This window comes from Oncorhynchus tshawytscha, linkage group LG03, assembly GCF_018296145.1.
Source record: "Oncorhynchus tshawytscha isolate Ot180627B linkage group LG03, Otsh_v2.0, whole genome shotgun sequence".
Taxonomy (NCBI): Eukaryota; Metazoa; Chordata; class Actinopteri; order Salmoniformes; family Salmonidae; genus Oncorhynchus; species Oncorhynchus tshawytscha.
In genome coordinates, this window is record NC_056431.1 from 14676842 (window position 1) to 14689738 (window position 12897).

General features: G+C 40.9%; 1 protein-coding gene across 1 annotated transcript; it reads right to left on the reverse strand.

Annotated features, from left to right (window-relative positions):
* Positions 1–581: 581 nt before the first annotated feature.
* dcaf13 (ddb1 and cul4 associated factor 13) lies at positions 582–12739 on the reverse strand. Its single transcript, XM_024393295.2, has 11 exons — positions 12394–12739; positions 12070–12269; positions 11775–11882; positions 11072–11161; positions 10644–10799; positions 9776–9853; positions 8405–8487; positions 7936–8100; positions 7636–7771; positions 2365–2528; positions 582–1567 (listed from the first exon to the last, which is right to left on the reverse strand). The coding sequence occupies exons 1-11, from the start codon at positions 12461–12463 to the stop codon at positions 1480–1482; spliced, it is 1338 nt and encodes a 445-aa protein (XP_024249063.1). The 5' UTR covers positions 12464–12739; the 3' UTR covers positions 582–1479.
* Positions 12740–12897: the final 158 nt, after the last annotated feature.

Consider the following 12897-nt stretch of genomic DNA (forward strand, 5'->3'; position numbering starts at 1 on the left):
CTCCCAATGATGAACCAGACTTGGTCTACAATTCATTTTCTGAGGTCTTGGCTTTTGATTTTCCCATGATGTCAAACATTTTCTGGAATTTTCCAAGCTGTTTATAGGTACAGTCAACTTAGTGGATGTAAACTTCTGACCCACTGGAATTGTGATACAGTGAATTATAAATGAAATAATCTGACTGTAAACAATTGGTTGGAAAAATTACAAGCACAAAGTAGATGTCCTAATTTGACAAAACTATAGTTTGTGAACAAGAAATTTGTGGAGTGGTTGAAAAACTAGTTTTAATGACTCCAACCTAAGTGTATGTAGACTGCCAACTTCAACTGTAGGTATATCAATTACAATACAGACCTCCTTGGTTACTAGAACTCAGGCACATTAAAATAACCATTCAGAAATATATTACTAAAATATGCCAAACAAAACACAAATGATGCTAATCTGTGCACCTTGGATATTAATTGTATACTTTTTGAAAATGTAATAAACAAGTGTTGAAAAGTATTGTCGCATCGATATGAGAATCAGTGTATTTTGCCTACCAAAAACAGTACTCATTTCAGACCCAAAAATATCATACCACATCTTTATTAGCAGTGTATCAATAAATACAAAAATCACTGTCAATATAGTCAACCCTTAGCCTCATGCAATCTAAGGTTACTGAATCAGTAAACAATAGCTGAAGGTATGTGGTGGTGTAGCGAGGACAAACATTATCAAGATAGTTTCTAAAATAAACGTTCTGGTGATATTTGACGCATGTTGTTCTTCTTGGTTTCTAGTGTATTCTTATTTCAATACAATATCATCCCATATCACCAAATTACTGTTCCAACAATAGCATTCATGAAATCTTCATCTGGGGGTACAAAGTTTTACCATGACAATTGGGACACTTATGTCAGCAAACTTCACAATATTGACCCATAATTCTCTTTTGTAATAAGCCTTGGAGAGGTGGAATGAGTTCTTTCAAAGTTTTAGATAGGGTTGTGTTCAGGAGGGTGCAGTCTTTTGAACGAATATAACTGAAAGGATCCACAACATTGTGTGCAGGGTTGCAAAATTCTGGTATCTTTCCCAAGTGGCCAGGTTTGTCAGAAATCCAGTTTGGAATATTCCTGGAATACAGGAGGCTGCTGAGGGGAGGACAGCTCATAATAATGGCCGGAACAGAGCAAATGGAATGACATCAAACACATGGAAACCATGTATTTGATCCCATTCTGCTCCAGTTATTACCGCAAGCCCATCCTCCCCAATTAAGGTGCCACCAACCTCCTGTGTCCTGGAACCATGAGGGACCAAGCAGGAAATCCAAGTATGTGGAATTTCTGGAAAACCAGAGGAATTTGGGAAACAGACCAACATTTTGCAACACTAGCTGTGTATGTCTGAACGTGGCCCAAGTGTTTGTAGAGGCAGAGTAGTCCTTCAGTCCTCCAACGCCACACTGTCACTGGCGTCCTATTTCACAACGGTGACCACATGTTTCTCTTTCTCCGTCACCACAGGCATGGAGCCAGGCTTGCTGTGCTTGCGTACGTTCCTCTCCCTGGGACACACAATGAGGCAGAAATTAACTCAAACATCAGGAACCAATTCATGAGAATATTCAGACAGAGAGAGAACCGTTAGCAGAATACACAAAGGAGTTAGTGCCAGACAGGTGGACTGATGTCATAAAATGTAGAATACACTAATAATGACATGTGAAAAATACACAGAGCATCTAGGCTACACTGCCTTCAGTCACAGCTCCTAGGTACACATGGATGATATATTACAATAATGTGTTACTACGTTTCAGGACCAAAAATCAACACAGACTAATATTTGATGAATCATCAACTGGTCATGATGACACCATCACATCCCCTTAGAGACTTGTGTAAATGAGCAAAAAGCCCATGATGACCAAGCCATGAGGGACCATCCTGTCACCCATTAGGGTAAGTGTGCCTTGGTAGGGCAGTCAGACCTATTCTGGCAGCCAGCTACGGCCTCAACCACTACATGGACCTTCTGCCATACTTGGACAGAGGCCAGGGTAGTTCTGAACCTACTGTGTTAACAGAGATTGACAGTTTCCTTTGTGGCAAGGCCACAGACCAGGTCAACCACCCGAAAACCTCCTCCCATCAACACAGACAAATAACATCCAAAACAACACTAACCTTCCCAAGAACTTCACCAAGAAGTCAATTCTACTGATATACATACTGTAACATATAGACTTCTGTGGTTAGACTGTAACAAACAAGAGTATTGAGGATATGTGCAGGTAGAGATAAGAACAGAAAGCCACTGTAGGGTAGACAGTAGAGGTGTGGGTAAAGGAGGAGCCCATACTTCCTGCGGCGAGCCTCCTTCATGACACGCAGCTCCTTGGTCTGGCTGTAGATGGACTTGGGCAGGTGGCGGTGGTGCGAGATGCGGCGGATCTGAGGGTGGTGCTGGAACTTCTCCTTCAGCTTCTGGCTGTAGTTCACAGCTGCCTTCTCCCTAGGAGCCAGCTAGACCACGGGGGGGACAACAGAGAAAAATAAATAGTAGGTAAGGAGAGGAAAAAAAGAGAAAGGGAGAGAAAATTTAAAAAACAAAAGACATTTCAATCTACTACTGAGGTCTACTTGGGAGCCTCATTTATCAGTATACACTGATTGCCCGTCCATAATGACAAAATTTTCATGGGAAAACTGAAATCTAAATCAAATTGTTTAACTGTATGACTGTCCCCTGGGACGTTGAACCATGGGGAAAAGCAGGTTTGAAAATGTTCATCTTTGGATACAGTTATCTTTAACACCTACTACTGCTCGTTCATCTTTGTGACTTGGATATTATGACTGAACGATAGGCCATGTTTAGTTATAAGACGGTAAAATATTCGCTATCATCTACAGTATAGGGCTGTCCCCGACCAAAAACCATCTTGGATCACTGAATGTCGTCTCTTCTTTCGACCATCGATTGGTCGAAATTTATAAACGTGTAATTTTCCATATATAGACACACCCTACGCGTTTTAATAAAATAGACATATATATATAGAGCTTGTCTGATGCTCACTGTTTGATTAAATAAGATTTTTACAAAATACTTAAGAGGGCGCAAGAGATCAAGATAACCAGAAGGGGAAAAAAAACCTGTCCTGATAATCTTCCTCCTGTTCCTACTGGCTTTCGCAGATTCTGCAGTTACTCTCCTGAAGATGCCGGTAATAGGCTATATGAGAAGTCGGGAAACTTTCATGTGGAATGGCAATTTATCTTACCATTTCTACCGATCTGATCTGCGATCCAGTTATGGTTCTCATATGCACATTTTTGTGCAACAATTTAATTTATAATAACGTCTTCGTATCTCAAAATCATTGTCATTTAGTTTATCAAAATGTAATCCAAATCTAAATGAACATTTTAAACCTAAAACGTAACTTATATTGCCAACTATGTAAAAATATCCTATAAAGCCACAACGGATAAGAAGTAATCAGGTAGGCCTATTTTATGATGTTTCCACTAGATCAGGGTATGACATTTTTTGGCTATGGAAAGGGAGAGAGCTCAAAAGATTTTTCAAATACATTTTGGAATTATTGTCATTCTCAATGGATGTAAAAACAGACTTAGTTTGCTTGCTGTTTGAGGTGAAGAAAAGATTAGAGAAGCTCCACAGCTTGCGGTGGTGCATTAAGCCAATCAGAAATACTAATAGATCCCCAAATGGGCACATTTATATGCCTACATTTACGAGCAGGCCAGGTAGCCTATAGGCCAACTTCAATGCGTAAAATCAGTTGCGCGTCCTTACTCAATATTGACAAAACAAATAATGGAATGAAATAAACCAAAACTTGTTTCTCACAAGTGTAGCATAGGTTGTGTGCACCGCAAACAATGTGTCCACTCAGACAATGAGAACGGTAAAAGACTGGAATAATAATACATGAACTGTTCAGAGGAGACTGTGTGAATCAGGCCTTCATGGTTGAATTGTTGCAAAGAAACCACTACTAAAGGACACCAACAATAAGAAGAGACTTGCTTGGGCCAAGAAACACAAGTAATGGACATTAGACCGGTGGAAATCTGTCCTTTGGTCTGATGAGTCCAAATGTGAGATTTGTGTTTCCAACCGCCGTGTCTTTGTGAGATGCAGAATAGGTGAACGGATGATCTCCGCATGTGTGGTTCCCTCCGTGAAGCAAGGAGGTGGTGTGATGGTGCTTTGTTAGTGACACGGTCAGTGATTTATTTAGAATTCAAGGCACATTTAACCAGCAAGGCTACCACAGCATTCTGCATCTCAACAGTTGATGTGGAGATGTGTTTGTTACTTGAACTCTGTGAAACATTTATTTGGGCTGAAATCTGAGGTGCAGTTACTCTAATGACCTTATCCTCTGTGGCAGAGGTAAATTCCACAAATAACAGGTTTGCCTTGTTAAAAAGGAATTGAAATGCATTCCACGTGACTACCTGTTTGAGAGAATGAGTGTGGAAAGCTGCCACAAGGCAAGTGGTTGATACTTTGAAGAATCTCAAATATAAAATCTATTTTGAGTTGTTTAACACTTTTTGGTTAAAATACATGATTCCCTGTGTGCCATTTCATAGTGTTGATGTCTTCACTACTATTCTACAATGTAGAGAAAAGTAAAACAAAGAAAAACTCATAAATAAGTAGGTGTCAAAACCTGAGACGGGTACGGTATATTTACTACTGCTCAACTAAAAACAATACTGGTCGACTAACAGCCTAACGACCAACCTATCGACCAGTCCTAGCACAGTAAGTAGTACACAAACAACCTTCACATTCCAATCTGAATGAATGGTCCGAGAGCAGTCTATAGACAGCCATCCAACACACCCTTCACTCTCCATCTCCCTTCCTCTCCCTCATAAAAAATCTTGAGCGTCTCTCATTCTCTCCGGTCGTAGTTTCCGAGGATCTCTAATTGGCCACTCTTCCAAGGCTTTTATTCTAATTATAATCAATTCAATTTGAAGGGAGATTAGCTAATAGCTGCTGCTGATGTTGAGATACACTGCTTCCCTTAGACCAGGCCAACAACCTGTTAAATGTTATTTATGAAAACCTTAACATTTACAGTGAAAAAGGAGCAGAGCAACACCGACTCTGCAGAGTTCTCTATGGCCTCCACGCTCTTTCAATAGAAAATGAGTAGTAGGCTTAAGGTGTTATGTAGCTGTATGAGCCGTGTTTCCAGAGATAGTGAGCTCCAAATGTATTGGGACAGTGACAAATGTGTTGTTTTGGCTCTGTACTCCAGCACTTTTGTTTTGAAATGATACAATGACTGAGGTTAAAGTGCAGACTGTCAGCTTTAATTTGAGGGTATTTTCATCCATATCGGGTGAACCGTTTAGAAATTCCCACACCCATTTAGGGGACCAAAAGTATTGGGGCAAATTCACTTATATGTGTATTAAAGTAGTCAAGTTTAGTATTTGGTCCCATATTCCTAGCACGCAATGATTACATTAAACCTGTGACTACAAAATGTTTGGATGCATTTACTGTGAGTTTTGGTCATGGCAGCTGTGTGTTTTGGTCATGGTATCATCCACATTAACGCAGAAGTATTTAGAAACATTTTATTCTTATTTACAATAAAAAAGTGACTCCAATATGATATAATACCTTATTTACCATTAATTTCTATGGGGCACAAAATGATCTGAAACCACCAAAACAAACAGCAAAAGCATTCAACAAATGTGTATATTCACAAGCTTGATGTAAACATTGTGTGCTAGGAATATGGGACCAAATACTCAACTCTTCACTACTTAAATACACATAAGTGAATTTGTACCAATACTTTTGGTCTTCGTAAAATGGGGGGACTGTACAAAAAGTGCTGTCATTTCTAAACGGTTCACCTGATATGGAGTGAAAAGTGCTGTCATTTCTAAACGGTTCACCTGATATGGAGTGAAAAGTGCTGTCATTTCTAAACGGTTCACCTGATATGGAGTGAAAAGTGCTGTCATTTCTAAACGGTTCACCTGATATGGAGTGAAAAGTGCTGTCATTTCTAAACGGTTCACCTGATATGGAGTGAAAAGTGCTGTCATTTCTAAACGGTTCACCTGATATGGAGTGAAAAGTGCTGTCATTTCTAAACGGTTCACCTGATAATGGAGTGTAAAGTGCTGGCGTACAAAGCCAAAACAAAGAATGTGTCACTTGCCCAATACTTTGAGCTTGCTGTATGTATAGGCTATATATAGCCATACTTCTCATGACTGTCATGAGAATGTGTGATACATACAATAATTGGTGTGATTTCAAAAGGTGAATTTACAATATGTCAAAGGTCAATGTTACTCCAAGTAACATGAAAAATAGCATCACGGGACAAAAAAGAATGACAGTCACAGTGAGGTCAAAGGTAATCTCATAGAATGGCATCAAAAGCCAAAAACCAGAGAGACACTGCAGTTGCAACAAACAGGCTGAAGACTTCCACTCTTCCTGAGATCTGACAGACAGCCTTGATTCAGCATTTCTTTTTAATTAAAGACCCTTCCAGTCCAACTTGATTGTTAATGCTTCATTATTTCCAGAGTGGCCGCTCTCTTTAAGTGATTGGGCCTATTCAAACTGCTGATAGCAGCTGGGCTCGTCTGATCTGTTTAAGTGCAAAGCTACAGAATAAATCACCTCTTATACACTGACAGTAAAACAAGTGCCAATATGTTCCCAATTCTCCAGTGTTAAGCTGCATTAAAGGAATAAGGAAGAGCGAAGCAGAAGGGGGATGGATATTGGAGATGGCACCGAAAAACGTCCATTCATCTCCCTTGCAATTCATCCTTGTAGGCTAAATGCTGGTTTTGGCATCAGATGAAAGGAGTAAGGCTAGATGGTGTAAGAATGTTTAAGATACGCAAAACAGAACCTTATATTTCAGGTAATGTGTAAATAATGTCTTGAACATACAGAGAGTTAAGAGGTTGAAGTAAACATAACAGTAATGCCAAGGTGGGCAAAAAGTACATCCAATATTTGGGCTGGGCGATGCTAACGTTAGCCTGCTGTAACACCTCTCAGTAATTCAAGTCACTATTTCCCCAAAAATACATTTTAGTGAACTATCCCTTTAAATCCACTCTATAGTGCCACATTGCCCACACTGACTGACTGGTCAGACTTTGTCTATTGGTAATCAAGAGTTCCAAATATCTCCAGTCTGTCACTAACCCTGCTCTGCTGTCCCTATTGATCCATTGTACTTATTGAAAGTGATTCTGTTCCAAGTCAGTCAGCATCCATCAGAGCCCTTGGCAGTGCCACTGCTGTTGGCACCCTGGCCTCTCTCTCTCTTACCATGCAGAGCGTACCACGGTGGGCATCAGGCCATGGCAGGTTGAGGAATACAGCAAACTCGCAAAACGGAAGGCCAAAATCAGAGCTCCAACAAATGCATCAGAATATTAGCATATGGGCCTATCAGTTATTGGTAAGAACTAAAAATGTATCTGGGATCCATCTTTCTTTCATGACATTACTTTGATACCCGACACCTGCAAGTTACAGGACATGCGTACACTACTTCTAAAGGAGAGGAAGAGGACTGTGTCTCACCAATCCCAACTTCTCAGCAGCATTGGCCTTCCACAGTCTGATGTTCATCTCATCTGAAGCACTCAGGATGTACTTGTTGTCTGACGACCACTTTATGGAGATGACGTGCTGCATGCGCTTGGTGTGGTACACCTCCCTGTGAAGTCACACACACAACCACTGAACACAATGTTGCTGCACAAAAATAAATACATCAAAGCTGATGATAAACACACACGGAGACGTAGGATTCAGAACAACAACCCTGGAGTAGCCAGCAATCTGCTGGAACCCAGTGTCTGAACCCCTGGCACCACTAACCTGCTGTGGCCACTGTCTTTGGGGAAGATGCGGATGGTCTTGTCAAAGCTGGCCGAGACAAACTCCTTACCAGTTGGAGAGTAGTCTACATCCAGCACAGCTGAGACATGGTCCATGTGGACGGTGAAAGGCTTGTCCAGGTACCTCATATCATATGTATAAAGACTGAAAGGGGGAGGAAACGCTTGTGGTTGGTTAATAAATACAAAGATGAGATGTTAACACACCACCGTGCTTCTCTCATTTGTGGCGCAAGGACAGTAAATACAAACACTCGTGAGACATGCTGTTATTCTAAAATAAGTGTAAATGTTCATTAGAAATAATAATTCTATGACTCCCCAAACAATTGCATGAACAAAATCATTATTAGCATTGGAAATACAAACTTCTCTCCAGGAATGAATGAGGCCTATGTGATGTAGGGAACATGTTGTAAACTCAACACATGTTGAATTGCATCACTCACTTGTAATCTTCATTAGAGCAGGTGAAATGATATGCTTCCATGGGATTCCAGCACAAAGTGTTGCTCCTCATACTCATGATTACCTATATAGGAAATCACACATTCATACTTCAATACACTAGACACATTCAGTAATGAGAGGACAGTATGGAATGGGAAATGAGTTTAGTAAAGGGCAAAGTCATGGGCAGTAGGGCTGGACGATATGGGCAAAAAAATAGAACGGCAATTTTTCTACCAAATATTGAGATTGCGATTTTACATCAAAACACTTGGTTTTCCTGTTGGAATCATAGAAATAGAATGATCATTCAAATGTTATGGTTGGAATACAGTGGCTACTTGGAATGCAGTTTTGTTTGGCATGACAACGAGGAAAGCAAGGAGATGGTTCTGACAGAGTAAGAACCAAAGTGTTGGTCAGCGTTTCCCATGTTTCCCATAGCCAGTAGCCTACCATCCTGCATCCCACTGCTGCCTTGCCTCTGACCCGACTCCCTGTGGTCACTAAAGATTCCATGGCACTTATCATAAGAGTAGGGGTGTTAACCCCGTTGTCCTGAATTCCTAATATGGCTACCTAAATGGCTCCTTCCTCTCCCCTGTAACTATTCCCCAGGTCATTGCTGTAAATGAGAATGTGTTCAGTCAACTTACCTGGTTAAATAAATTAAATGGGACCCTAATTAGATTTAAATATATAGGTACATTCAGACAAAGAGTTTACAATATTATTATCCTTTTCCTTTGATAAGAACAAGCTGTTTCACAAACGATGATATACTCCACCATTGGTACTGTCCAATATTAGAGCAAAAGATTGCTAGCAAGATTTGCAATCAGTGGCATTAGCTAGGAAGCGATTAGCCTTGCTAACAAATTCCAGGCACATTTTCAGCTAATGAGTGTTTTGCAGAGAGCAAGTTACACAAATGAATAGAAAAATAAAGAAAACGTGAATTTATATTAAGAAGCAAAGTGGAAAGCTGTGTCGTTCTTGTTAGAAAGAAATCTGTTGACTGCATGCTGTTTGGTCAATGCATGCAGTGAATCTGGAGCACGAGGAACTGCCTGCTTGAGTGACAGGGGCCGGGGCTTTGTGTGTGAGTTTGGGAAGTGGCCAAAAGAGGAGAGAAGGCGAACTCTGTCAACTAGAGTAATATATCAAAAGTTTTAAAAAACGGGCTTAGACAGATGGCTAAGTGGCAATTCAAAATATTGCAGCCTCTTGCGATATGGATATTGCGCATGTCAATTTCGATTACTTGTGCAGTTCTAATGGGTAGCATCCCAAACAGTACCCTACGAGCCCTCGTCAAATGGTAGTGTACTAAATAGGGTGTCATTTGGGATGTAAACATAGAAATGTACCTTTTTAAGAGGTGTCGCTTCCCTCATGTCATACAGCACAATACTTCTGTCAGAGGCACAACTTGCTAGAAGTTCAGTCTGAGGAGAAAAGCAGAAAGGTCAACTAAACATTTTTCTAAAAGACATACAATTCTGTGTTTTATACAACCTTTGACCTACATATTCCTGATATGGGTATAGCCACCATTATTCTGGTGAATGGAGGCTATAGCCAAAGATATCTATAACTAACACAAGATAGTTCATCTGTGTCATTTACAGTTTGAGCAGACAAAGCAGTGGGCAAAACAAGCAAGGAGGTAGGAAAAGCCAAGCACGAGCTAGCAAGATCCTATTGGTGCGTTGTAGCATGTATTTGCATATTTCCATTAGGGAACGCCTCCTCTGTGAGGTGTGTGTGTGTGTGCACACAATCTCAATTCGACCTTTCACTCCTTCTAAACAACGCATTTTCCCCCCAGTTTGGCAAAGCGACAAGTCTATAAATATTAGTACACGGTGTTCGTAACAGATTCTAGTTTTGGGAACAGAAAAATGTATTGTTTCAACAATGAGAATTTGCAGAATGTCAGCCCAGTTTCACCTAGTCCCATCCTCTCCCACCACCCGCGACTGGACTTCCTCTCACTACTATACATTTTGGTGGTCAGAAAAAATTCTAAACGGATACTTCAGCTTTATAGCCTCTGTGACGTGTCTGGGTTATGCCTTGTGTCTGTTCACCAAGAGTCGCAGAGCAGAAGTGCTAATCTAGGACCAGCTTTGCCTTTCAGATTATAATTAACAAGATTATATGGACCTGATCCATGATCAGGAATCATACTCAGACACTTTCTGCTACAATCCACACAGGGAAAGAGTTGATTACCTCTACAGGGTTGAAGCGGACGCAGCTGAAACTGTCCACACCCCAGGAGAAGGAGCGGATGGGGCTGCTGCGTTGCTCATCCCAGATATCCACCTGCTGACCACACGTCACAAACACACCCTCCTTCTGGTGGTGGTCGATGCTGGTGAACACAGACTGGAAGGAACAAACATCCTCAATCATCATCACAGACTTGAGGGAATACATTACAACAACCATCATCATCACCCTGACTGTAGGGAATATCTCCAAACCCATAATTCTTATCATCATGGGCTTAAAGCCACAATCTTTAATGATCGGTCCACTCGATGGTATGCACATTTTACAGCGTTGCTTAATGAAATCCGATAGGTTTGGTCAGAGATACACTCTCGGAGATATTAACTGAGCAGAATAATGACAGACAGACACCTCCTCCTCCATACCTTTCCAAGAATAGTATTGAGAGGTTCCTCTTCCTCTCCGTAGCCAGGAGTCTCCATCTTCCACTGTTTTATAGTCTTGTCATCACCAACCTGTTATTCAGAAACACAAGCAAGTTTACTTTCACAGAAGTTTGAGGTTGATTCATAATGAAGTTGTGTCACAAGCCTATAATTCAGCAGAGGGCAACCATTCTGTGAGATAAACCCAGGGGTGAATTAATTTAGTCTGTTGGAAAACATTTTGCAACCAAAACAAGAGTTTCTATTAGAGCAATTCAGATAGGTCCCTCCCAGTTTCATTCGGTTTACTTAAACGGTAAACAGTTTACCAGACCAGGGGTATATTCATTACTCAGATTCCGTTGCAAAATGTTTGGTCTGTTGCAACGGAATCCGAGTAATGAATATACCCCTGGTCTGGTTAGTATCCACTAGACAGGAAACGGAAGCAAATGGGCCAGAAGGTTCTAAGTTTTTTTTTTTTCCACCTTTATTTAACCAGATAGGCTAGTTGAGAACAAGTTCTCATTTACAACTGCGACCTGGCCAAGATAAAGCATAGCAGTGTGAACAGACAACACAGAGTTACACATGGAGTAAACAATTAACAAGTCAATAACACAGTAGAAAAAAAAAACACACAACATTAAGTTACAATGTGCCCTAGTGAATACAACCCTGGATAGTGGAACAGATACTGTACCGTAAAGAAGGAGGTGCCACAGAAGCGGACGACCATCCCCCTGACAAAGCCTTCATGGGCCTGGAGTGTACGAACACACTCACGTTTGGTTAGATTCCACACCTTCAGCTGAGAAACAAATCAGTTAGTCTTACAGTATAAACAGTTCATTTAGACGCACCATCTCAATGCACAGACTTATTATATATGTTTGACCATTCCAAAGTTAGACATGTAGCCTATAATTCTTAGATTTGCAATCAACTCATATTTAACCAGGCTATTGCTAACTCAAAGTAGTTAGTTAGTTAACTACCTCTCCATCGCAGGAGCCGGACAGCATTGTGGAGAGGCTCTTGGGGTGCTTGGCCATGCAGTTCACCCCATCCCTGTGGCCGTCCAGAGAAGCCAGGAACGGCTTGGCGAACACGCGCTCCAGCTTGGTGGCATTCAGGGCACGGGTGTATTCTCTTGGCACCTCGAACGGATGGAGGGACGGGTCGTAATTTCTTGGTACTGTAGGTTACATACACTGTTAGAAGTTTTTTGCCAGTGCTGATTGAGCTAGCTATAGCTCTATACAGTGGATTGAACTGTGTTTTAGCTAATATGCACTAGCTGGCTAACTATCTGTACTTACCACGCTGGATATCCAACTTCGTCTCACGGACATAGTCGTCCGGATTCCTGGAGAGGACTTTAACTTTCATTGCGTGAATGTGTATAAAGCTCTATACTTCTTCCACCAAAAATGTAACACAGTAAAATGTTTCGTACGGCCATGTGTTTACGTGTGACCTCACCTACCGGATGTTGAGGGCAATATCCGCCCTTATTTGACGGAAGTGTGTTTGTTGATTGCGCTTACAGCGACCAGACAGAACATTACCAAAGATCTTTGGTGACACCATGTGGACTGATTATCACTGTACTTTGGGCTTCAGAGATCTTACTAAATTAGACTTATTGTGTGACATTACGTTTTTATGTTTATTACATTGCAGTAAAATACGCAGAAGGAGAAATTGCATTGATTTGCGTTTTATATATTTAATAGCAAAGCGATAGTACCAATTTGAAGCTTCAAAAATTTGACCTCATTCGACGGAAATGACATCACCACACACTCAGAGAGCTTTGTTTC

Bases quoted from the DNA above. Each gene is read 5' to 3' on its own strand.
- dcaf13 (XM_024393295.2), bottom strand. From the start codon at position 12,463: ATGAAAGTTAAAGTCCTCTCCAGGAATCCGGACGACTATGTCCGTGAG. The intron at 9,854-10,643 runs GTAATCAACTCT...TTTTCTCCTCAG, and splicing joins TCCGCTTCAACCCTGTAGAG to ACTGAACTTCTAGCAAGTTG. The intron at 1,568-2,364 runs GTATGGGCTCCT...TGTGTGTCCCAG, and splicing joins AAGGAGGCTCGCCGCAGGAA to GGAGAGGAACGTACGCAAGC.